The 27,431-nt window shown below is 34.9% G+C and overlaps 1 protein-coding gene across 1 annotated transcript; it reads right to left on the bottom strand.

Annotated features, from left to right (window-relative positions):
- Positions 1-202: 202 nt before the first annotated feature.
- On the bottom strand, positions 203-26,521 carry LOC112043233 (CCAAT/enhancer-binding protein). Its single transcript, XM_024078554.2, has 2 exons — positions 25,525-26,521; positions 203-3,759 (listed from the first exon to the last, which is right to left on the bottom strand). The coding sequence occupies exon 1, from the start codon at positions 26,365-26,367 to the stop codon at positions 25,531-25,533; it is 837 nt and encodes a 278-aa protein (XP_023934322.1). The 5' UTR covers positions 26,368-26,521; the 3' UTR covers positions 203-3,759; positions 25,525-25,530.
- Between the last annotated feature and the right edge of the window lie 910 nt (positions 26,522-27,431).

The raw sequence follows: 27,431 nt of genomic DNA, 5'->3' as shown, positions 1-27,431 counted from the left end.
AAATACGTGGTTTTCTAGTGGTTATTTACAAATTTGGTTCAGTAGATCCATAGATTAATTACCACCTTACAATACCACAAACTTTACTTCTTTATAATATATTATTAGTAAAGTAGTATAGTTTGGTCTATACTTGAACGGTTATATCCCTATTATTAAGTAACACAGGGCAACTAAGGGGTTATTAAATTAAAGTCGGTAATTTATATTAAATAAGTATTTATTTATATTACTTGCACCTACAACATTGAAGTTACGCATTCGCAACGCATTGCTGCTATTACAACACTAATTGCCGAAAAAAAATAAAGGCAAAAAATTTTCTCGAAAGGGTCAAAGCAAAAATATACATAAGTAACGTAAAACATAAAGAGAAATGGGAAACATTAACAAAGTCTTTGGCTCTGGAAAGAAACAATAAAGAAAGATTAAGTAGCACCATTCGGAAAAATAGGATAGACTTTTTTTTTATAAAAATTATAACAATATTAAAAATTAAATAAAAAAGAAAATCGTGTAAGGATTTTGAAACTAGGTTTCGATTGGCCTTCTAACCACATGGGTAGCGTAGACTTAAGACGAGACAACGTACGAGTAGGTACTATGTATTAATCCATTTCAAAAAGTATTGAAGTTTACTCCTTAAGAATCGATTTTTCACATAAAGCCCCCGGTATGAAAAAAATATGGGCAGTAAAATTCGATGAACGAATGACAGCTTTACGTTTTTTGTGCGCAACCTATTCTGCGCACCTTTCACCGTGCGCTGCTAGAGTGCTCCTCAGTTGCGCACCTTTCGCTTTTCAGGCGTAGTATTGAGACGTACATAGTGTATACTGCGGGGCAACATACACCTATTTAGACAATCGATCTGAAAGAGTAAACTCCATTCGTGCGTCGGAGCTGACACACACTTTTTTGACGTGACAACGTCTTATAATTTGATGAAGCCCGCTGCACACTCGAAAAAGATGACGTTATGCGTCGTTCCCTCGCTCTAGGGTTGCTAACTTTTTTTACAAGCAATAAAGTATATTCTGGTCTATGAAGATTATTAAACAGTATTTTAGAAAAAAGTACATTTTCTTTTGAAAAATGCAACCATCCATCAGTATTTTCTTAAAACGTTGTCACGTTCAACTATCGTCAGTAAACCGACTTTACAGACAACCGATTTTTTTTTACTGTATGAGAGTATTATTGTCGCATAAGTGGCTAAATAATATTAAAATATACTGCATATAAACAACTATGGTTGACATTATGGTATTTCACCGTCTGGTGTAGTGGTAGCTTTCAGTTACGTATTTATAGCTCGGCAAATTCGTTCGTAACACTCCCGATGCGGAAGTGGACCGGGGGTCACTTCCCCATACGCACGATTTCACACCCGCCCAGTCTTTCCCCTCGTCGCCTGCATGGGAGTGTCATCAACGAACTTGCAAGACTATAGTATTTAAATTATTATTATCTAAAATCTAAATGTATTCCGTCATGTCTAATGTCTGCGACCACCGTAGCATCTATTTTTGTCTGACTTAAATTTATTCCAAATATACAATTATTTAATATTTAAAAACACAATATTTTTTTTACACTTAATTTTGTATCGTATATTTTGTAGAAGAAAATATATTTTTTCTTGTACAATTTTTCTTAACTATAGAAATTATTATAACGGGACGGAGTATCAGTGATTACATATTATATCTATATTATTATATTAACATTTACAAACCAATGAAATAACTCGTCTTGGCAATTTCGATATTTACGTATTGTCTTCAAATGTAAAACCACGTAAGTGACATCTTTTACAAAAATATATCTTTCTCGTTTATAATATACATTACTTACTTTCAATTGGCACCTCAACACATTTCTGTTTCTATCAATTAATATACATATTTCTAATTATTTAATCGCATAATACTGAAACAGATAAATAAATGAATAGTTTACGCCACGTTGCATGATTTAAAATAGATAGATTCAAAACTAGTCAATTGTTCAGACAAATTCAAGTGAGTTTAGTCCTATATGTATAACTATTTCAGTGTTATTAAAATATCACGTTAATTAAATAAAAAAAAAAGTATAATATTGATAGTTAAACATTTATTCTATTTTAAATTCAATTTCTAAGTTACATTAATCTACTTAAGTTATTGTCATTGGTATGTAAACGTCTATTACTTAGTCATCTTGTAATGCAGGATCCGTATGGTAACTATATGTTTCGAGACCCGTTTTCCTATGACTGCTAACTCTAATATATTTAACATGACACTATATATATCATAGAAAAATAAAATATATTTCGTCAGCAATCTAGTTCATTTTCTATTAGTATGTTATAAAAATAAACCATTCTAGCAGCCTTAAACCCGTGCGCGGTGCCATTCACAATATTTAGAAAAAAAAACATTTTTTTTATCATAAATAAACTCCTTGTACTTCCCAACCGGCAGTGCCCATAAAGACTGTGTTTTATTAACTTAGACCTAAATTAACATCGAAAATTAAAGGTACTTTTTTAGGAATAAACATTTTAGAATTCAACAAAAAATAATTATTATTTCATAATATCCCATCTGATACCTTATCAGCGTAGACTTAAGCCTTATTTTTTTTATGTACACTCCTTTTCACAATAACTTTAGACATAGAACCACATAGTATCTTAATTCAGACTACGTTCTAGAGTTGCAAAACTGAAAAATCAAACGAAAATCATATTAAAAATGTCGAAGTCAGATATCACATGATATTTAACATTTACTGTCAGTTCACAGTATTAAACTTACATAATATACCGCCCGTTAGTCTATACAGCCTTCGACATTATTAGTTAAAATAAAAAAAAAACACAAAATATTTTTTTACGCGCATTACAATTATTATTTATTGTTTAAAAAAATATATACAACCAATTTACAAAATAATTACAATATACGTTTAAACTAATTAATTCTATATTTTACAATAAAATATGTAACTAGGTAAAGTGAAAAAACTTTGTAATGAAGGTAATAAGTTTAGGTTTAAGTAGATTTTTTTTCAGTTTTCAGTAAAATACTTCATATAAATTAAACACTCAGCCTTATTTCATAGATTTTGAGCGACTCTAGCGACACTTATGATGGTTAATATCATTTAAAATAGACAAAATGATTATACATTGGAAATGAATATTATGAATAAATGATTGTGAACATTAATTAAAGGAATATAAATATATTTTCGAGACTTCTCATGGCAGTGCTGGTTCTTACTATGGCCTAAGTAATATACAATTTTAAAAGTATAAAAAATATTTCAAAATACATATATTTAAGTATATTGAAATAGGTATATCATTTAAGTAGAAAAATTGATAAACGAATAGAGAAAAAAATATTTCACACATTCTAACATTTTTAGACACTTTATTTTTATAATATCTACATCGAAAGACTTGCTTGATTTTTCATTTGATTTGATTGACTTTTCATTATTGGCATCTTACAGTTAAATAGATTTTCGAAAAACGGCTACTGTTTTTGAGATCACATCTTTGTAGCCCATTTTCGTTTCATCCGTATATAACTATAGATATAACTATCCGTGTATATGTATATAAAAGTAAGTAAACTGTATAAATCACAAAGTTATAATTTTGCTACCTAAGCTTATTTTTAGAAGAGGCGTCACTTATTTAAAGTCTAATGCATGATATCACACGGAGTCCTTTTATTTATAATTCAACGCCATTCAGACCTGGAACAAGGAGAAAATACTTGTAAAATATATAATTGACACAAAAGAAATACATTTAAAAGTTTTTTTTAAACACTTAAAAGTAATTGAAAAAGCAAGCTTCCTTTTGAAAATATATAAATAACGTATATTAATTGCAAACGCTGAAATGAAAATGAAATACTAGTGATAAGTCCGTATTGGTACCAAAGTAGGTTATAACCTATGACGAAGGATGAGGACACACGTGGCGACGAAGGATAACGTCACATTTGGAGACGAATTATGACGTCATACATACCTACAGATGATCATCAGGTATAGAGCATCTTTATGTAAAGGAAAGATCTTTGATCTTGTCTGAAGGATAGACTGTACAACTGAGGAAGTTACAGGTTATACCATATTTATCTGTATTTTCCTCCAATAATATAAAGTTTTGACAATATAAACACTTAGATTCATGGGTGTAGGTTCATGCATTGTGGAATGTATTTAAAGGGTATCCTCTATGATAATGTTCTGTTTTATGTGAACAGGTGAGTCTACTTGATCCGTGAAGTATTGGTTGGTAGTATAATTAAAAAATATTTAAAGATTAAAATCACGATTTCAAATGGGGATAAGACAGTGAAAATTACGTTACGACCTATCAAACCTAACAAATGTATAAAAAAATATTACAATCAGTCGAGCCGTTTTACACATTAGATTTGTATAAATAGACAGTAATGTGACCATATATACATATAATATCTTAATTATGTATATAGCACAAAACAACCAGCAAAAAAGATGTAAAAGTTATCATTCATCTCATAGTATTCACGAGGTAAATTCTAAGCATATTAGCAGATTTAAATTGCAGCGGTTTCATCTGAATATTTTCACGGTTAACCTGTATTAATTGACCGTACGAATCTTTGCGTTTAAACAAAAACTGTGTCAGCACACTTAAGACAAGTTATATAACCGCGGAAGCTCTACGACCGACTTTCACGGGTTACGTAAGTCCGAATCGGCTTGCACAACAGTCCCACAGACCTAATGTCCTACTGAGTTACATCATATTTATTATATTTTTTTTTCGGTTTGAAGTTGAATGTTATTAGAAAGTGGGACGTGCGAAATGGCAGTTACCGCGTTATATCTACGACTATCTGTCGCAATGGCATATGGTGCAATGTTAGAGCCAAGTGGTACGGGCATACTTTTTGTGTTTTATTTTCCTCAAAGTGTTGCTGTTGAGTCAGTTTTTTTCCAATGATTTAATAACTGCATCTTTTAAAAGTAGGTCACCAATAGTTTTAAGGCCTTTTGATAGGTCTTCAGATTTCGAGCACTTTTTAGGTTTGTTAGCACATAATGTTAGCACGTTTTTACAATAGATTACTATCAAATTTTTCCCTGAGTAGCTTCATTTTGAGACGCTCAACTTTTATATTTACGAAAATTCTACATTCTGGTAGCTAACTGGGTTACCAGGTAATAAGAATTTCTGAGCGTCGGAACGAGATAATGTACCACGCAATTTGTAGGACATGGTGGTTGTTAAGTTGTATAACTATTAATTAAGTAACAGTAAAAAACAGCTGGTTGATATGATCTGATCCTGGGCTATTTCCTATTTTGCATAAAATAATTGAAAAGCAGTAATAATTTACAATTTTTAATAGTTTTTGTTTTGTATTTTGTAAGCATACAAAAAAAATGTATAAATCGATGAGCGAAAAATAAATACAACAGGCGTGGATCGAACCAACGAACATTTTGATTTGAGTCTGTGCTCTTAACCGTGGAGTCTTATTTGAAAGTTTTAAATTCTTACTTTTAAAGAGATTTTATATTTTGTTAATACTTTACAAATCGTTTTCACCTCGTGGTAAATGACGATGCATTTTGAAAGAGCTCTATCGAGAGTGTGTTAACTAAGCGACGTTAGTTAAAGTCGATGGATGGGTGTACAGTTTGACATGATTATATCCTTTATCTACTACTACTACTAATATTTTATAGAGAAAGGATTTGATCGTTTGTTTGTTTGTTTGCATTGAATTAATCTGAAACTACTCCCGAAGTTCACATCGGTACCGGGAAGCAAGGCCGGTGAATGTAGGTTTTAGTCCGTAAGGCATAGTGTATCGGTCGGAGTTCTGGGTTCGATCCCAGGCTAGGCCGTTTGACGTTTTCTTAATTAGTCCAAGTTTAGCTGGTGGATAGTTACCATCCTATCGGCAATGATGTTCCGCCAAGCGATTTAAGCCGGATTTATATTTGTCTGACGTGTCGTGTTGTGACATATCAGAAGAGAATCGGTTTCATACATTTTGTAGGCGACACATGAGTGTAAACGTTTTGCCATACAAAATATATGATACCGATTCGTTTCTGATGCGTCACGTCACGTCAGACAAATGTAAATCCGGCTTTAGCGTTCCAGTACGATGTCGTGTAGAAACCGAAAGGGGAGTGAATTTTCATTCTCCTTCTAACAAGTTAGCCCACTTCCATCTTAGATTGCATCATCACTTACCATCAGGTGAGATTGTAGTCAAGGGCTAACTTGTAAAAAATAAAATAACTAGTATGTTAATGTTTGACCATGTAACGATCATTTCATCACCCTACGGATTTTTTCAAAACTAACAAAATTAGTTTTAGATAATTAGGTTGTGTATCTCCCACTTCCGTTTTATTCATTAGTTACGGGACATAGTGTATAAGTTTGTTTTACTAATTAGAATTGTTTTATAGTAAAAGTATTATTTTTATAGTATGTCTGTGATAGACAAATTCTCACTAAATAAACGACAGATCCTAAACCGTGCACCGCGCCGCGTCTCTGCGTTGTCATAAAAAAATCACAGTTGAGGCCAACGACCCCAATCCCGAAACACTGCAAGGCCAACGCACTCTATGCACTACAATCACCCGTGGCTTGATAACATTTTTATGGTAAAATAGTTATATCAGTTATCGCTTTAGGCGGAAGCTATAAAAATGAGAGGAGTTTAATTTGTAAAGGAAAATTTAAATAGGTAGAGTTAAGTCTAGAAAACACCTCTAGGTATAAATTTGGATCCAATTACAACAGTTTTTAACCGACTTCCAAAAAGGAGGAGGTTCTACGTTCAGCTGTATGTATGTTTTAATTATTATTATTATAATATAATAAATAACAGGAAAATTCGTACATTTTCAAGGCAGCAAATTAATTTATATGATCCGCATGAAATTTTACTATATTTTTAGTTAAGGTTTATCTGCTAATTAAAAGACTTTTAACAAAAACCCGTTTAATTTGCCTCTGAAAACTCTTATGAAAATCAGTTTTGTAATTTCTGTAATAATTTAAATGAACTTGATTATAAGTACACAATACGTAAGTATTTATTATTTAAAACAGATTAAAAATATGTTAATGAACAAGAGATAAATTAAAATATATAAAATCAAATGTTTTATTAAATTAAGTAAAATAGATAATAAGAATGACATGAGCATTTGAAAGCTTTAATAAATAAAATGGTTTAAATTAGGGTAAACACCTGAATGAAAATAATGAATGTCAACGTTAACAAACAAACAAAAACTAGTGTTGTACCTATTAAACACAAACAAAACAACACTATAGCGGTCAAACTAACGTGTTACACATGTGACGTAACGAATCTTAAATGTGGGTTAAATTAATAAAAAAAAACATGGCCACGCCCGCGCACGCACACTAGCATGCAGTGAAAGTGCCTTCAATGATGTTATTGTCATTCAATGCTTGTCTGCCGGAACGAGCGGACGGGTGAAACGTGTAGAGAGCATGATACATGTTCAAAGATAATGCCGATTTATTAACCTAAGATGACCCGAGCGAGCTACGCACGGGTGGTTTCTTATTAGCTTTTGTCACGACGCGTCTTTATGGTCTATGGACGCCATTAACGGTCAACGTGTTTGACAAACTTACTTTTTTATTAAGCAAAGTTTGACAACCGCTTCAAACAGAACAGCCGACGACCAAATTGTTTGTCAAACGCATAGAGGAGTTAGAAAATGGAGATGCATAGCACTCAAATTCACGAACAGAATTGTCTGTCGTTTTTTGAGGTCCTGTTATTTAAATGGTCTAAGGACAAACGCGTTTGATTTGACGAAAAGTTTGTTCGTATACGAGGTCCCTAACTTCTATGTTTGTAACTGAACGCCACTACATATGGCACGGAGGATCATATCAATTTAGCGTTCGGCTTGTCTAGTCTATATATTACAGTTTTGAATCAATGGGGTTTTCAAGTCTGTTGAAACCTGCTTAAAAGCATCACCCACACTTAATTATTAACCTATTCTAAATGACCCATTTTAAGGTCAGGGCATATATCCAAATTAGTTACTCATCAGTTATTTTTCTACTATTCGCTTCGAAAACTAAGTATGAGATTGACATGCCTGATAGAAAGGTTGATCACGTGACATATCGATAACGAATGTCATCTTAGTTTTCGCGCGTTAAGTGTTTGCAGAAAGAGAATGGATGTGTAATTTGGTTTCAGGCCCAGGCATCTCTCGATAAGAAGGCTTAAACCCACAAAGCTGCATTAATACTAGTTGCCTGGTATAGGCTGCTTATGTTTGACAATATATCAAACACTATTAGTAATTATTATAATGAACGGGATCAACTTAATATGCTCTCCGAGGCACGGAAGCATAACACCACCAACTTCCAACTCCAGGCTGCTACTGATAGAAAAGCTCAATATTACAAAGCCTGATCCGAACTTTAGACCTCATGAGCCAAACCATAGGCAAAGCTGGACCACCAATGCAGTATGCTACTTCAAAAAATTCAAAATTCATTAATTTCAAGTAGGCTCAGTTTACAAGCACTCTTTATACGTCAGTTGACTATTTGTAAAGATTCTACCACCGGTTCCGAAGAAACCGGCAAGAAACTCAACAGTTGCTCTTTTAAAAAAATCATATTATAATTTACAATTGATGACAACATTACAACTTCTTACAGTTTTACTTACTGTGTGAAGGTGGAAGCTGATCCAACGACCTCCAAGTATCTTTATCATTAAGGAACTCATCAATGGTGTAGTAATCTCGACTAGGTAAATGTTTTTAACACATTGCTTAAAGCTATGCATTGGCATGTCCATCATAAAACTTAAACTTAAAGTAAGTATTCGTATAAAACCTGCAAAAACGTTACATAAGACATATTTTCTATCAGCTACGAAACGTAGCATTTTCGTAGTACAAAGTAAGCAACTATATCAACATTTATTTTAAATACTTATTTTAATGTTTTGAGCGCATAGGAAATCGTGGTGAGGTTTAATACCCTGTTTGTCTTTATTACTTGATCCGAAGCCCAAACAGACAGATCATGAGGATCTAAATGCTTTAAAGGTTACAGACAAATTGCTGTTTTTAATGTAATATTGTCTGTGACACTTTCAATATATTTTTTTCATTCTTCTTTCTTTGTAAAAGCCAACCTAATCAATCGATCAACTAGACAGTTTGAAGACATTACAATTTAAAAAATGTGATATACATGTCTTTAAATATAACCAAGTTTTCTCCTTTTCCTGCTAACAAAACGATAAGTATAACCTAGGAATGGGTATGACAATAGCAGGCAAGGATTGAACCATGTTTTTCAGGAGGAAAAAAATCCTTGTGCACATCTTGAACCGGCTAAAAAGCCCCTCCTGATCCCAACGCGTTGGTATTCCTGTCAATTCGGCCTTACACCGTTGGCTATGTATCACTGTGCTCTGTTTTTTCTCTTTGCACTTTATTATTCCATCCAAAAGTTATCTTATCTTAGGAATCGAACCTAAGACCTGAGATTTGACCAGAGAGCTATTGAGCCTAAAATATGCTGTATGGTTTTCCCACAACGCCTCGCGGTTTAGAAATCGCTTATCTCGGCTGCATTATCTCGAGTGTCGAGAAAATTATCTATTTTACAAAACACGTAATTTTTAACATAATATTCATGGTAAACTCTACAAATCCCTTCAAATTACGATTTAACTATGATAAAAAGTAGTAAAACAGTTGCACAATTACAAACGAATTGATAAGTTTATCTGCACTATCTACGAGACGTCTTGTATAATGCGTAATTTATAAATTAACTTGGCGTATTTAGGACACTAGGAGTGTTATTTAAACTTAATAATTGGTTATTTCATTCTATTAAATATCAGACAAAAGAAAATTCATTGTTTAACAAGCTCTTATCCAATTGATTGTTTTCAGAGCTGTTTAGTAGTTTTAAACAGACTATATTAACTTCTGTAATGGTTAAGTTAGATTGTTTGAGCCTATTTTACTCCGGCCATTTTTTTTTATTCTTCACAAGTTAGCCCTTGATTACAATCTCACCTGATGGTAAGTGATGATGCAATCTAAGATGGAAGCGGGCTAACTTGTTAGGAGGAGGATAAAAATCTTTCGGTTTCTACAAGACATCATACCGGACCGCTAAATCGCTTGGCGGTACGTCTTTATCGGTAGGGTGGTAACTAGCCACGGCCATAGCCTCCCACGAGCCAAGAAAGCCATTATAACGAATCGGTTGACACATTTCGTTCATAATAATCGGTATACATACATAAAAAAAAAAATACCGACCGAATTGAGAACCTCCTCCTTTTTGAAGTCGGTTAAAAATGGAATAATTATTTCAGGGGCTACAGACGGTTCATACCAAAGCATGATCGTACCTACATAGTAATTGATTATGAAGCACGGCTAAAACTCAACATATATCACATATGGTCGGAGTAAACTAAAAAGCGAAAAATAACATCATACTAAGTTCTAAATATCATATTATGTTCTAACTGATGATCAGTTTTAAGACTGTGCTGAACCGGTGTTGAGTTGATTTAAGCCGTTTCTGAAAGAACACTGTCTGAAAAACCTAAATCTTTATGATACCATCTTATCTTACATGGCATGAATTAATACATCATCGGGCTAGCACCGTTTTCAAACTGATCATCAGTTAGAATAAAATAAATAATATAATATATAGAACTTAATAAGATGTTATTTTTCGCTTTTTAGTTTAGTCAGTATGTCTTATGTTTTTGAAGTCGGTTGATTTTTTTTATTAAATATTTTTTAAAGTTATGAATTCCCGTTCCTCTCCAAAAAACGTATGTTAGGGGTGGGTATGACAGTATGTCCAACGTGTGGGGATCGAACTAATGTCCTGCTGAAGTTGAGTCCGCACTCTTACCGTGAAGCTACTGAACCCTCAGACTTGTTTTCTAGAACAATAAAAGCTGATGTAAGCAAGTAACACCAGGGAACCGTCTCGATGAGCTATCAATATATCAGGTATGTTTGTTTGTTTGTCAGATAACGCATTATGTGTGTCACTGCTATCGGCGTGCCCTAAATAGTGCCCACTCGACATTGTAGTTTTTAACTATTTACTAGTTGTAGTTAAAATAGTTGGATTACTATGCTTTTTTGCGCAATGCTTTTGATGTATGTCAGATAATTACTATTATTTTGATCTATCATATGTGTATCGTCGTTATCAACCCATATACGGCTCACTGCTGAGCTCGAGTCTCCTCTCAGAATGAGAGGGGTTAGGCCAATAGTCCACCACGATGGCCCAATGCGGATTGGCAGACTTCACACACGCAGGGAATTAAGAAATTCTCTGGCGTGCGTGTATATACGTGATAGCCCACAGGATACGACCTCTGCCTTCTATTCCGGAGGGTGTAGGTTCGAATCCGGTCCGGGGCATGCACCTCCAACTTTTCAGTTGTGGGCATTTTAAGAAATGAAATATCACATGTCTCAAACGGTGAAGGAAAACATAGCGAGGAAACATATTTGTGTAAATCGATTATGGTTCAGTAGTATTGATGATCGTTAAAACCACTAACTTCAGAACAATTTAAATATGTGCGGATTAACTTGACACCAGGCTCGCATGATGTACGCATGATACTATGTTGGTATGGATTGTGTTTGGTAGCCAGAAGTTAATGCGCATGACTTATAAAATATTGTCTACAATTTAGTTTTTTTATTATTACTCTTTACAAGTAAGCCCTTGACTACAATCTTACCTGATGGTAAGTCACCTCTTAAGTTATTTTTAATTTGACGGTAGATAAAATCCGTTCGATGCGGATCAGTGGACGCACTTGTATGACTATCTATACACAGAATACTAAAATCCTTTTAATGCGATGCGTCCGATACGTGCGGTGCGAGTCTGTGGTTGAGGTTATTTAATTTAGGTCTTTTTCTTTACAGGTACGAGATATTTATTCCCCTTTACAATCCTTATTTCTCTTAAAACAATGAAAGTTTAAAAATGTAAACATATTTATTATTTAAATTAAATTATTCCTTTGTTTCCTCCTAAATAGCTGGTAATGGCCTTGGCTTCGTGCAATTATAAAAGTTTTTCATAAAAGAAATGGGATTTTTTTATTAAAAATTAAAAATTCGTTTCGTAAAATTCAAACAATCGCCATACTGTATACAACGTGATCTGAAATTTCGCAACAAAGGAAAAGTTGGGAAATGTTACGCGAAGTACCGTCCGAGGAAACTCAAGAAATGCAGTAGTGATATTTTTCACGTCTCGTAATTTCGTAAACGGAAACAACTTTGGTTAAATTGTTTTTGTATGGTATTTTTTTTGTGAAAAACGACTTTTTGTAATAAAAGTTATTGTAAAGTAAGTTGTTTTGTTTAGTGTTGTGTTCTTTTAATTTATTTGCTATATTTTTTTTAATGAAATATTCTCATTCCTATAATTAGTCGTAAAGAGTGTTTATGTCAGCCACTGATGATCAAGTAGTCCCACATGCCTGCAGCGCTACCGGCTTGATGGCCTATAAAACGGATCGTGTGTTGGTTGCGATCGGCATGATGTCATTCACATCTAGTAGTGCAGGCATGTAAGATTACTTGATCGTCAGTGGCTGACATTAAAGGTTGGTTCAGTAATCCAGCGGGCGGTGTCGTCGGAACCGAAAATCCTAGAGCTATTGATCTACTATGGCTTACAAAGACCTACCAAAATAAAGGGTCTTGACAGACAGACAACAACTATAGTAGTAGATAAGTGACCTTACAAAGGTTCCGTTATTTTTCTTCTGAAATACTGAACCCTAAAAACATCAGAAATCAAACACAGATCTCAACAGGCATCAAACAATAAATTCCGAAACTTAACTCAATTAAAACATATGAACCATTATTCCAAGATCTTGTGACCTTTTGTATCATAAAAAAAACAAACTTTTGTTACTAATTACCATTAAAAAGTTCTTAAGTCTCAAAAAGTTTTAGCCTCGAATTAGCGAAATTACTTTTAGCAAAGTCAATTGTCTGCATGTAAAAACCTCTCGACAAACAATCGGATTAACATCTGTGAGGTGACTTTTTTTAGGAAAAACTTTTTTTAGAAAATTTTGATGGAAAAACTCATAGCAACACGGTAATTATCGCCAATTAAATTCACCGCTTTATTGAGGTGCGGTGCCGAGATCAACGTGGCTCAAATTTATGTTTTTGTAACGTGATTATGTTAACAATTATTTTTCCTGTTTTTCGTGACATTACCTACCGCAGAAGCCATAAAAATGAGCAGTGAATTTTTTGAAAAGATTTTAACAATTTGTTAAAAGTTTTTTACTCTTAATTAGCTGTAACTTCGCTTTTTCTCTCCTTGTGTATCGAAGTTACGAAAGGGTCGTCGTTATCAACCCATATACGGCTCACTGCTGAGCTCGAGTCTCCTCTCAGAATGAGAGGGGTTAGGCCAATAGTCCACCACGCTGGCCCAATGCGGATTGGCAGACTTCACACACGCAGAGAATTAAGAAATTCTCTGGTATGCAGGTGATATTTAATTTCTTAAAATGCACACAACTGAAAAGTTGGAGGTGCATGCCCCGGACCGGATTCGAACCCACACCCTCCGAAATCGGAGGCAGAGGTCATATCCACTGGGCTATCACGGCTCTTTTACGAAAGGGTATTGCAGTGAAAATCTCTCCAGTGAAAATTTTGCTTAATGGGTTCGAATCTGCGAAGATTTTAAATATTAGTGAGATAAGTCGAATAAAGATCTCTGCCTACTTTAAGAAAGTGTGCATTCCCGATAACACACAAATCGAGTGAGATCGCAATCAATGGTTTAGTTTTGGGTGAACAAAAAATAATTTAAACTTTAACATAAAAATGGAACCGTTTCATTTTAATTTCAGTTATTTTGTGTTTAACACAAAATTATTAGACTCATTTTCTAGAAAATTTTATAAAATTATATATACTCTTTCAAACAAAAAAATAATTTTCAAAATTGGTAAATAAATGACGAAGTAATGAGGTAACAAACATTAAAAACAAACATACGCGTCGAATTGAAAACAGCCTTTTTTTTGAAGTCGGTTAAAAATTCATTAAAAACAATGTTGTTTTCTTATTATTGAGTATTATTTAAGTGAATTCATATAAGGATGAGAAAAGTAGTAGTATACTACAAAACTATACACATTTTTAAACTCTTTACATCTAGCTCCAAACAGCATCGATACAGGATCGTATCCTTGAAGTCTCTATAGGTGCCGGTTAAATTACAAGCACAAGACGAACCGCGTAAGTAAGTGTAGTACTTTTTAACCCCCGACGCAAAAAGAATGGTGTTATAAGTTTGACGTGTCTGTCTGTGGTTCTATAGCTTCCGAATGGATGAAGCGATTGCAATTTAGTTTCTTTTTGTATGAAAAGTGACTTATGTGCGAGTGTTCTTAAACATGTTTGATGAAAATCGGTTGAGCCGTTTAAAATGGGGGAAAGTGGGGAAGAACTATAATGTCTATAATGCAAATATACTCGAGTGGGAGCATACTGAAAGAGAATATTGATGACTTGATCGAGAGTGTAATTAATAATTTTATAATTTTATATAGAAAATTTTTAAAAGCCCTCGAACTTCATAAAATTATTAATTACACTCTCGATAAAGTCTAGCTAACACCGCGCGGTTTCACTCGCGTGGTTCCCGTTCTTGTAGGAATACGGAGATAATATATAGCCTATAGCCTTCCTCGATAAATGAGCTATCTAACACTGAAAGAATTTTTGAAATCGGACCAGTGGTTCCTGAGATTAGCGCGTTCAATCAAACAAACAAACAAACTCTTCAGCTTTATAATATTAGTATAGATCAATACATATAAATAAGAATGAAGTGTCTGTCTGTGATTTCAAAATAACTGTATTTTCTCAAGTTTTATTTACATGATACTAAAATACAATCAAGCTTGTTTAAAAATTTTGTATATCTGTTTGTCCGGGCTGGAACGACTGAACGGTATGAAACGGGACTTTCATTGGTAGATAGAGGAGCTTATTGAGCTAGAGCAACACCAACAGCATAAGCTATACCAGAAAAATCCATGGCTTCCGCGAAAACTGAAAACTGGATAACGAAGTTGCGGGCGTCTGCTAGTGCGAAATAAATGACTCCTAAATGGGCGACCGGTCGTCCATTAAGGAGTCAAATGGTTATGGTGGTTGGTATCGTATCCGTTACGTGACATGTAAAAAAATATAAAGTAAACTAAGGGTAATAGGCGAGCACAGTATCATGCTCCGCGCGATAGAGGAATATAAAGATTTTTTAAATGGCTCACAACGGTAGATCAAAACCGCATTCCCTGACTGACGGCTTCTTAAACGCAGACGGGCTTTTCTCGCGGGCAGCGAATGGTTAAATGCAACTAGTAGTTTTCAATTACATAAATTATAGTGACTATCATGGACCTTATTTCTCAATCCAATCATTCTTGCTACATAATCGAGATCAGTCAATTATCAGTTGCATTTGATACCTCTTTTTGTTAGCACCGCGTTGTCTATGGGAATGTTGTCAATGTAGGCTCACACAGCGAGTGTTCAGACTCCACGTGACAGTTTTTTTATCAACCCATATTTGGCTCACTGCTGAGCTCGAGTCTCCTCTCAGAATGTGAGGGGTTAGCCCAATAGTCCATCACGCTGGCTCAATTGACACGTGATATTTAATTTCTTAAACTTACAAGTAATTCAGGTTCTTATATCAAATACGTATGTGATCCAGAGAAATCAGTGTTAACCGTGTGCCTAGTGGGAGTTTTCAATATTTTCATACTGTTACTATCCCGTTAACGTAAACGCGATTTTATATTGAAACAGTTGTGCAGTAGTGCCACTAGATGACGCTGTTTTAATTCCTTAGCAATTCGCGTTTACGTTAACGCGATAACAGTATCAAACTGCCACTATACCCTCTGATAGTGTGTTGGTCGCGATCGGAATGATGTCATGCACATCGCGACAAACACACGATCAGTTTTAAAGCTCTCAAGCCGTTGACGCTGCAGACCATGTGAGCTTACTTGATCGTCAGTGAACTTTATACACCCTTAGACCTGTTGTATCCAAATGCTCTGTAACCTACTCATCAATACCTTGTGGCGTATTTTCGATAGCTTCCTGGTACAACATATTATGTAAAGAGGGACGCTCTTTACATAATATGTTGTACCAGGACATTTATTTAATTCCGCCGCTTGAATCACAACTGATAAGGGCAGGAAGGGCTGATATTAACGCCACTGATGAGAACTATTTTACAACTGTAACACACTAAAATTGTACATTGTATAATCTTATCGTGATTTAATTGACCGAGAACTAAAACAAACTCATTATAATTGGCAGATATACTGTAATATGATACGCTTCATGATTGGTTGTAACGCTTGATGGTTAAAGGTCATAGCTCATTAATGCCAACCGACGCTTGATCAGCACCACCTCGCCCCGAGCGTATGCTTTTTAAGGAGTAAGAGTATACGCTCACTACGTCAACTCAAACAGCATGCCCACACCGGGTGCCGAATGGGTCGCGCGCTGTCTACGAGTTATTTCCGCGTGAGGATGATGCATCGATGCGATTTTTACTGGTTTACTGGTCCACTCGTGGATCACCTGATGTTCACTGGTTGACACGCAGCGTCCTCTGACAGACCACCTTTCGAAGTATGATAAACACCACCTCGGTGTCCAGTGGTAAGTGGAGTCCGAGGTGCTTGAACCGAGTTAGTCTGTATTTTCCAATAATTTCCCTCAACTGGTTTATGAAAACATTCCTTTACGCATCCATTTTCTCGTATCTTAAGACCAAGATCAAAAGTTTTAATATTCAAAACTAAAGGCAATACTTTATGAATTCAATTAATTGAAGTGTGATTTTGTAAACACATCTAGGAAACAATCTCAAGGAAATCCGTGTACATACGACAAAACTGAGTAACTCCTCCTTCAAATTAAATGTAAAAAGAATCCAAAAATAAATCTATAATATCTTTATTCAAAACAATGTTTCGGAAAAGTGTAGCATATTTATTATTACACGCAAGTTAGTGTAATCAACAAAAACAAAACAAAGCACTGCCTGACCGTTTCTCAACTTAAACTTGAAATTTAAATATAAAAGTTAAATTATGAAAATGTTCACAACAACCCTTACAAAGTGGAGAAACAAGGCGAAAGTTTAAAAAAAAACAGATGTACAGATAAAAGGTCGCAAGTTTTACAAAAGACAAGCAATACATAACGGATTTCTCCGATTTCCCTCCCAAAACGTCCAAATTCAACATTATGCAATAGTGCGCCTGATTTATCCTGATCTATCCAGCGATGATCACGGAAATGAAATACTTTTTAATAATAAATACTATTAGCCTAACTTTAGACAACGGAACTATCACTTAAATAATAAAAGGGCACATAAAATAAATACATTCATAAAAAATAAAGAGTATTTATTTCGTTTCCATAAATAAATGCTAGTATATTTTTTTCTCTTTTCTGTATTCTTATTACGTTTTAAAAGTAGCTGTTAATTGCAGTTATCCGCTTGTTATCTAAACTAAATAACTTAAAGCTAAATAGTTTGTTTGTTTGGTTGGTTGACCGCGCTAATCTCAGGAACTATTTTGAATTGAAAAAATATTTTGGTGTCAGATAGTGGGTACATTTATACAAAAAAAACTTTAGAGGGAGGCATACTACATTATGCTTCGACCAATAGGAAAGAAGCAAATGAAACATGTGGTAAAAACGAGAAAAAATATTTTTTTAAGATCTTTCGTTACGTGAGGAGCATACACCGTTAAAGTTACGCAAATATCATGTAGATATAATGACGGAGTTGTACTCCTTCAAAAGTTTTAAACAGGTACATAATAAAAACAATAATAAAGTCTGCTCAGACGTCTGACACACATCGCATTCATTCATGAAAATGCAAATTTAAATATGGTATGTGGAAATTTTTTAATATCTACAATATAATCTAAAAGAAAGACAATAGTTTTATCAAATCCACTCCATTACAGTGCATTATAGCATCAAAAGGAGTTCGAATTCCAAAATATATTAAGATAGCGTCTTATTTTAATCGTAGATGCTACTGAAATAATTATTATGTGTATGAACTATAATATAACGAAAATTCTCCAACGTATTTCCGTAAGTCCTAGTTGCATCTAATTCCGTCCAGTGACTTTTCATCCAAGCGTTCGTCGTTTGATTTTTTAGCTTAGCTTGATAGAAATAAGGCCGCTCATTGTGTATTTTTATATTTTTTGTATATTTTGCATCTTTTCTGTGTATTAGTGTGCAATACTATTTAAGTATTTTTTTTGTAAAAAAAATCCCATAATACCGGTCGTGCGGTAACAAGCTTTGCTGTAATTTTTTTTTTTAGTCTCTCACCGCGAGTGAACTCAAAACTAGTACCGCTATAGATTACGCATTGGTTACGCATACGGCACAAAAATATTACATAAATGCTTCTTAATTTAATATAAAACATAAAAGCTTAATTTTATGGGCAACATAAAATGAGGCTTTTAAAAGCGAAACGTTTTTGGATATCAGAAAAAATATTTTTTCATGAATATTCCTCGACTACGTAATTTTTTTTTTTTTTTATTTATTTATTATTCAACAAACAACACATTGAAATTAAGCCTAACCATAGTGCAACACAAACCACAGTTAGTTTTACTGTGCACTGGTTATTATTGCATAATATGTTTAAGTTATATGGATTTTACATCGAATTTACATAGAAAATAAAAATATATGTAGATATATGAGGAGAGAAAATTGCTTTCACAAATTCTGAAACACACAATTATTAAGATACACACACGTTCGTTCAGATACTACTCGTATTGTTTGTAATTCAAACAGCGTACAGTGACTTAACTATATCTCTCCCGCATAATGCCGTTCAAAAACACAAAAGGCATATATAAACGAAAAAAAGTGAAAGCTGGCACTCACCCACACGCACGCACACACACGCACGCACACATACGCAATAGCTTCGCCGCCACGTGTATACACATCCCCATGAGGACTTCTGAAGTCTGGGCACATTATGGGACTTAAGTTTACCATATTTTCCAAAAAGTCCAAGGTTGTTTGTTTGTTTTTGAAGGAAAACATATTTACGCATGTTTGACTTGTAAGCTGGTGAATACGTTACGAAAATTGTAATCGGGCGAGCGGACGTTGAGAAAGACAGCTAATATATAGAGTACTTTCGTTACAATTTGATCAATAAGTGTTGCAATATTCCCCTTTGAATGGGGAAAAGCCCAAGTTACGAGTAAGAATCTAAGCTATAGCTTGGCACATTCGTTCGTAACACTCCCAATGGTCCGCGCGGGCCGGGAGGGGGGTAGCGATGTCCCGCGCGCTCGACTTCACACCCGCGCAATTCTTCCCTTGCCCCGCGCCCACGACTTCACACCCCCGCAGTCCTTTCTCCCCGTCGCCCGCATATCATGGGAGTGTCATCAACGAACTTGCCAAGCTATAAGTTAGGATTGGGTAGACTGGACTTCAAAGACATAAGATCAGCTAAGATCACATAAGAATTACCTCAGCTCGTTGTCTTTAGTAAAATTCAAATTTCTTATCATGGAGTTTCAATTAACAACGATTGTTAAGTTTCTTCAATAAAAAAAAGAATACCTACATCCCACAGTAATCCTCTTACCTAATTGATAAAATAACCAAATCTGAAATAAATTCTTCAGTTTAATTGAGGTTTGACGTAGGAAAAAAATATCCATAAAATATGAGTTATCTAAGGACAAAGGCATGTTTAGTGAATGCATTCATCTAGATTTTTTAACGCAAGGCTACGAAGGAATTTTATATTTCTGAACAGAAATGACTGAACATATTTTTTTACAATTACTCAATGAACAAAAATTTTAACAAGATTAATTTATTTTCATTTATTGTAATTTTTTTTCGTATATCGATAAATAAGTAAATAGAAAATAAAATTATTTCAATTAAATAAGTCTTATCAATTTGATAGCCGCGTGGCGCAGTGGGTAGTGACCCTGCTTTCTGCATCCACGGCCGTGGGTTCGATTCCCACAACTGGAAAGTATTTGTGTGATGGGTGTTTTCCAGTGTCTGTGTGTATTTATACATTATATAAGTATTTATATGTAGTATATAATTGTATATTAATATTATAATATCAACTATCTTAGCACCCATAACACAAGCTACTCTGTATGCTTACTTTGGGGCTAGATAGTGATGTGTATAGTTTAAGTATATTTATTTATATTTATCAATATGTCCATTCTCACACTTAAATTTTCATCTTCCTAATGAACCGTGTTTATCTTTTTAATTCATTTTTAATTCAATCCCATGTTAATGAATAAATAGTCTGTCCGAATATGGGGCGAATTAGAATTTTTATTACACTGGACTTACTGGTTTTGGTTATCTTTTAAATGCCCATCGTTCTGTTAGGACTTTCTCTTTTAGGCTTATATGTATATCGGATTAGTTCATAGCATCATATACATATAATGCACATAATATATACTAGCTTGTAACATCCGTATCCAATCCGGATTCAACCTCAGCTTTTGAATGGTTGTCGATTATTTGTTTATTTAATTATATACTTTATTTATACCCTACATTTATAGTAGGATACAAAAAGACGGCCTTATCCCTCTAAAGCGATCTCTTTCAGGCAACCTTGAGCTTAGCAAAATATGTGTTTGAAATATTTCATAGGTATAAAAGAATTTAAAAGAAGATATAGTCACTAAAATCGAGAAAGATATGCTTAAATGGTTTGGGCACGTAGAGAGGATGAATGAAAGGAGTCTAACAAAAGGGATTTATAAGGCGAGAGTGAATGGAAATATTGAAAGGGGAAAGCCAATGCAAACTTACCTGGATCAAATTCAGGACTTTCTCAATAAAGACCTGGTCAAGAGTACCCTAAACTGACAAACTTGTATAAAATGATTTATGAAGATAAGAAGCAAGGGGGATATACAAGGATCGTAGGAAGAGCAAGGACGTGGCTTTGCCTACCCCTACTTATTACTTACCTGTCTTGTGTTCAAGAGATGACATAATTTCAGTAAGATCTGAAATCACACGACCTATCTGATATTCTATAAATTTTGTAGATATAAACCCTGCGGTTACATCCGCGTAGTTCCTGTTTTCATGGAAATCCGGGAATAAAATATAAGTTAAGCTTATATCAGTAAATATTTATGTGTAGCTTTCCATTTAATTTTTAAAATCAGTCTAGTAGTTTTGGAGTACGTAATAAACCAAGTAAAAATCAAATCTTACCTCTTTAAAATAATACTTTAGAATTTTAGATTGTTTTAACAGTTGCCATTCCTACGAGCAGATGTCAATTATTCCTATAATGTGACCCTGTGTCACAGTGATCTAGTTTAACAATTCCTGCTTTATATTCCTGGATCTCGAAGGACGAAAGAAAGAGACAGTCATGAAAACCTTATGTTATTGTTCCGTAAGCAAACGTAAAATAGTTAAAATCAACAATTCAATCGAAAGGTTGTAAGTAGGACATGAGGCGAAATTTCGTATCATAACTAGCGAAATAAAACCTTAATCATAGGCCGTTAAAGTTGATGTTTAAATGGTAAGTACTGAAGCGAAAATGAAAGTTATGAACCACGTTTTGCACAAACGATTTAAATACAAGTTCTCGATTCCGTTCGCGTTCTTTTTTCAAATATTGGTGTAGGTCCGTTTCGTAGCACGCTTATTTGCAATATTTTTCTCTCGTGAATTCTGATTAGTGCATTTTTAAATTGATGACAGATGGTTTAGTAACTTAAAATGTATAATTTTACATTAAAAAGTTGCGTAGATTAACAAAATTTGTTTTATTTGATCTTGAATGGATTAGCATGTTTCCCTAGAGAGATAGTCTTCAAAACTGGCTTACTAACTAGTTTTTAGGAAGAAAGAAAATATCTATAATATGTAGATCGACCCAGGACTTGAACTTAGGACATTTTTAGTCAGAGTCAAAGAAAGAATTTAGCGGATATTGAAGTTCTTTGGCCAATTAATTGAGCCGTCGGTGTTGCAGGACTAGGTCGAAGAGAAAAGATCCAGAGAGATCTCCAACCCGTTTGGACGATTTAGTCAAGGCAGCAATACAAGCATCCATTATGGAGAGTTCATAATGCAACCAAACGCCAAAAGAGGATCATTGCATATAAGGCGTTGCACATCGTAACCACGACCGATCTACCAAGAGTCAAGTATAAACGAATATTTGAAGTTAGCCTCAACAGGTGGTAAATAAAAGGCATATTAGCAACCCTTTACTTAAACGTTATTGAGAAAACAAATATTGTTTCATCAAGTTTTGATTTTGAAGCCCTTCAGACTAATATCCTCCAATTGTCCTAGAGTTCGAGTTTAAGGCCAGATACATTTTTAAGAATAAACACATTTCTCCCCTCATAGCTACAAATACTTTACTGACTATATTAAGATATGAATTCTACTGCCAAGGTTACGTTGTATTTGCAGTTACAACTCTTAAGATACAAAGGCTGACGTCCAAGTTTTCAGTTGTTATGTTTATATATAAGTCGTCCAAGTATTCAGTAGATAAGTTAATTTATAAATTTACTTCTAAAAAGAATTAAGTTCCTCTATGTTTCTATCTTCATCGATATCCTCGTCAATTGTGATTTAATATTCTTTTGTTGTTTGGAATCTTTTTGTGTTTGGAGATTGGCATCGCCTTTAAACGGATCAGTCACATCAGCAAATAGGTTATTTTTAATAGATTATTCAATATGTTATTTTTCACATAATGTAGTGAAGTACATCTTTGTGTTTAACATATTATCAGTTAGTTTTTTTTTGAGGTTAAAGTTCATTCCATGGCCTTGCTAAACTGCTCACATCCTATAAAATGTAGCAAATTTTATCAACGTTGATTGTGATTGGCAACTATGTTTCGATGATTTAATTTGTGACGTAATTCAATACGATAGTTAAACTGGAGTGCTGACCTTCCTGGTTGCAGCATCAGGTCAAGGTCATGATATTAAGGTGTTGTCAATAATGCTACGGACTAATGACATCCAAAGGTACTAGTATAAGAAATGCTGTTCCTGATTGCCTTTAGATGAAGTTCATGACACTATAGTAACATTAGGTCATCATCATCATCATCATCATTTTCATCATCATCAACATTATCCGTAGTACCAGGCTTCCCTCCTCATAGGAGAAGGGATAACCCAATCCTATCAAAGATCAAGCTGTTCCTATGCGGGTTGTAGGGTTATGTGTGAAGGGAGGCATATGTGTGAAGTCTTAAGCGCCTGAAATCCCACCAACAACCACGACCAATGACAGTAATGCTGTCAGCATAGCAGTTCTGTTACAAAAAACTCTAAAAACGTCTGTCGAATCCCCTACTTTAAACAGTAACAGCATATTTAATACAAAATGTTTAATAGGCTGAGTAACAGTGCAAGTTGTTTAATATTATTAACACGTGATTCTGAAACGTGATTAGAAGAAATATAACAATTGAAAAAAATAAAGGGCACATATGCAAGACTTGATGTAATATTGGAGGTAACGCATTTTCCAAGAACGAAACCTGATTCTAACATACTTGTAGATCTCTGTCTATTACACATTATCTTTGTTATTCCCTTCAGGTTCAGTTATGTTTCGTTGTTTTGTCGTGGTGTTTCGGTTGTTAGGTTCGAGTCCCGTGTCAGCAAATAAATTGACACAGATAAAATCAGTGTAGGTACTATTACAACCCGCAAAATCCAGGATACAGGACCCGCAATACATGCCTCATCCTCAAGCTCAACTCCATCTAAGCCTCAAAAGCTCAACGGTAAGGAGGCCCGACTTACACCAAGAGGTCATGGGTTCGATTCCCGCTCATTTGACTAATGTCGTACCCACTCCTAACCAGTCTTAGCGTCTAATAACGGGAACGAACGAGAATATTTGTCAGTTTTTTCCTCAGACCAATTATAGAAGGACCTGTATCGCACTCATTGCCACGAACAAAATTATCTGTCATTTTCTGAGGAAAACGGGCTTAGGTTTGGTATATATCTCATACTAAAGTAGAAGTTTTTGCCCGTTTTTTACACAATTCCACAAAAAGGTATTTTTACGGAGCTCTTTAACCGACGAACACGATTACAACTATTTTACGTCGATTCTATAGAGACAGTTTCTATAATCGCATTAGATCGTTGATCATATACTTTGACAGAAAAGTAACGTCTAGCGAGTCAGGTCCTATACAATAATTGGTCTGAGGTTTTTTCTATGAAAAGCATGTGATATATGTGCTGCATGAACGCGGTTGACTCTACAGGTAGATAACATTAAAACAATACTACTTTTTGCGCAGCGTAATCGGTCAGTGATAGCATTAGTCACCGAAGATGCAATTATGCAAACTATCCTTCTTTATGAGAAATACGTATTAATAATTAAATGTGCAGTCATTATTAATAGGTTGCAATTTATTAATAAGGTAATTAAGTTCATATACTATTAAATTTCTGGAACCATCATTATTATAAATGTATTATTTCCAGTAATTAATACCTAGGTATAATCACTTTTTCAAAAAATCTAATAAGACATTTTGTAGACAATAGATATCCACACCAACCCATATTCAGATTTTTTTCTTTATTACACTTGTGCTGGACTGCGATTCTAACAGCATTATACTGGGGTCAAGGAGTACTTCGTGTCCCCCAAAATTTTTCAGGATCAGAAAAAAGATCTGGGATCACTATCCATAAGCCTTTCGTAATGAATGTATTATGGGTATTAATTTCAATTGATAAATAAAGTGGTTAACTTGTAACTTTCCTTAAAATTAGGCTTGAACTAATTTAAAAGTCATATACCTAGGTCACTAGATGGAAATTGAACTAAAGACTTTTCGACTTTTCATAAAGCAACGCCATAACTGCACCAGAGCGGAGATTTAAAACAATCATGAAATTTAATGTGTTTTTATAATAATAATATTTTATTATCTACCTAATTTAATTTTAATAAAGTAATAAACCAATTTTTAGTTCAATATGTTGTCTCTATCCCATTACCTGTTCGTAAACAAAACACATAATAATAAAAGTGGTAACTTGCTTTTCCAACAAATATACAAGTGCAACAAAACAATTTAAAACGTCACATTCAATAAACACATTGCATAACGCACCATAAAAATAAAACCCTTTTCCATGCTTTATGACTTTCACACACATGCGTCCCACAAACACAGCCGCGCGTACACACACATGTGTCGATACACACACTTACCTACGGTCAAAGCGAATGATCCGGCCCATGAGGAGCTCCCAGTTGCAACATTGACCGGCACAGCTCCGTGATCTCCGGATGATTCAGATTAATAAGATGAACATACATCTGCTTATGTAAACTCAACTCCCCAGTCACAGCTTCGAGCCTCTTCAGCAAAGCCTCTTTCTCTCTTATCAAAGACTTCACTTTTTCCTCCACTTCCCTGGAACGCACTTTGGCCTTTTCGCGGGATTTTCGAACGGCTATATTATTGCGTTCCCGCCTCCTTCTATATTCGTCTGTGCCTTTATCTATTGCCTTTCCAGAGGATCGCCTCGATGGCGGCTGTTTGTGTTTAAGAAGTGGAGGTAACAGAGGAGCCCCCAGAGGAGGCAATGGAGTAAAACCGCCCCCGTAAGGACCGCTAACACCTACTGGGGGGTGCGGGTTATATTGACCTGTATATTGAGCACATGTCACCGCTCGACGAAAATCATGAGGCTCGGGAGGCTCTTCTTTGATAGGTGGAGCTTGTTCGTGAGAATTCGCCGGGACAGGCGCGACATAGGACGCCCCTGAATGCACCGGCTGTGGCATGTACGCGAGGGTAGTTCTCGCAAACGGCCTCTGTTGCGGAGACCGCCCGCCCGGCAATATTTCCTGGAACAACGCCATCGTCTCCTCGCCTCGGAACTGGTCCTCGATGAGGTGCTGTAAATCCAAACTGATTTCCTGTCCATTGAGCTCGTCCAAGTCCGGCGGTGGGAACGGGGTTCTTTTATCATCTCCGGCCTTCTTCAGGTCCGGCTGCGGCGGCGGTGGCGGAGCCGCGGTAGCGTCGTACATCTGAGGGGATTCCATGCCGCCAGGGCCGATCGGCCCAGCGGTCGCACTGCGAGTCTCCACTTCAGGGCACTAAGGGTCACTAGAGCACATGCACGGCGCGCGGCGGCACTCGCGAGGGACGCACACGTATTGTCACTCCGACGACCGGGCGCGGACTGGCGGAGCGCGCGCGCAAGGCTGTCCGGAAGGAAGCTGCACTGAAAGTTCGCGAGTAAAAGTTTAAAGGTGCGCGCACAATGATTAGCTCGCTTGTTAGCTTGAGCGGCCGCTATTTTTCGTTCGATTGTGTGAACAATATTTTTTGTTGAATTCGATTAAATAACTATTTTAGGTGGATACCTTTTTTGTCCACGACTCAATATGTATTGTATGTTCTGTTTGTTTATTTTTATTTCATTACTTGTGTGTGGACAAATAAAGAGATTCTACTCTACTCTATTTTACCGCACTAATACACTTTATGATCTTAAATTGTTATTATTAATCTATAATTATTTTAAATGGAGTAACTTTAAACTTTTATTTTAATTTTACGTTAGTTTAAAAAATAACTACTTCCGGTTAAAAATTAACTAATTAAGTAAGTATTTTAAAAGTTTGACAATATTAATAAATTCATTAATAAAGTATTTTTATTCTGTATAGTATTACTTTCGCAAATAAAAAAAACTGCAATATAACATATTTAACATTAAAAAGTAATAATAAAAAATACAAAAAATTAAATATTGAAATAAATTAAAATGAATAAAAAATAGCGTTATCAGACATTAAAACAAGTTTTAACATAAACAGAAACTCGATAGCTTATCGGAAGATATCTCGATTGCTATCGTCACGGAGGATCTACTACTATCGATATCGATTACAAATACCAAGATGTGGCACGACCCTACGTGGCTATCGATTACTGACAAAACTTACTATGATCACTATCAAAAACGAAAAATCATTCGATCTTATAATAATAACACCGAAAATAGGCTGCTACATTTTTTTTCTATGTTTTTAACATGTCTTCGTCACACACGTCATTATTTTACGAAGTTTTACCAAAATATTTATATTTATATTTTCAT

Source organism: Bicyclus anynana, chromosome 2, assembly GCF_947172395.1.
Source record: "Bicyclus anynana chromosome 2, ilBicAnyn1.1, whole genome shotgun sequence".
Lineage (NCBI taxonomy): Eukaryota > Metazoa > Arthropoda > Insecta > Lepidoptera > Nymphalidae > Bicyclus > Bicyclus anynana.
The sequence above is the reverse complement of the archived record's forward strand: the minus strand, read 5'-3'. Positions and strand labels throughout refer to the sequence as shown.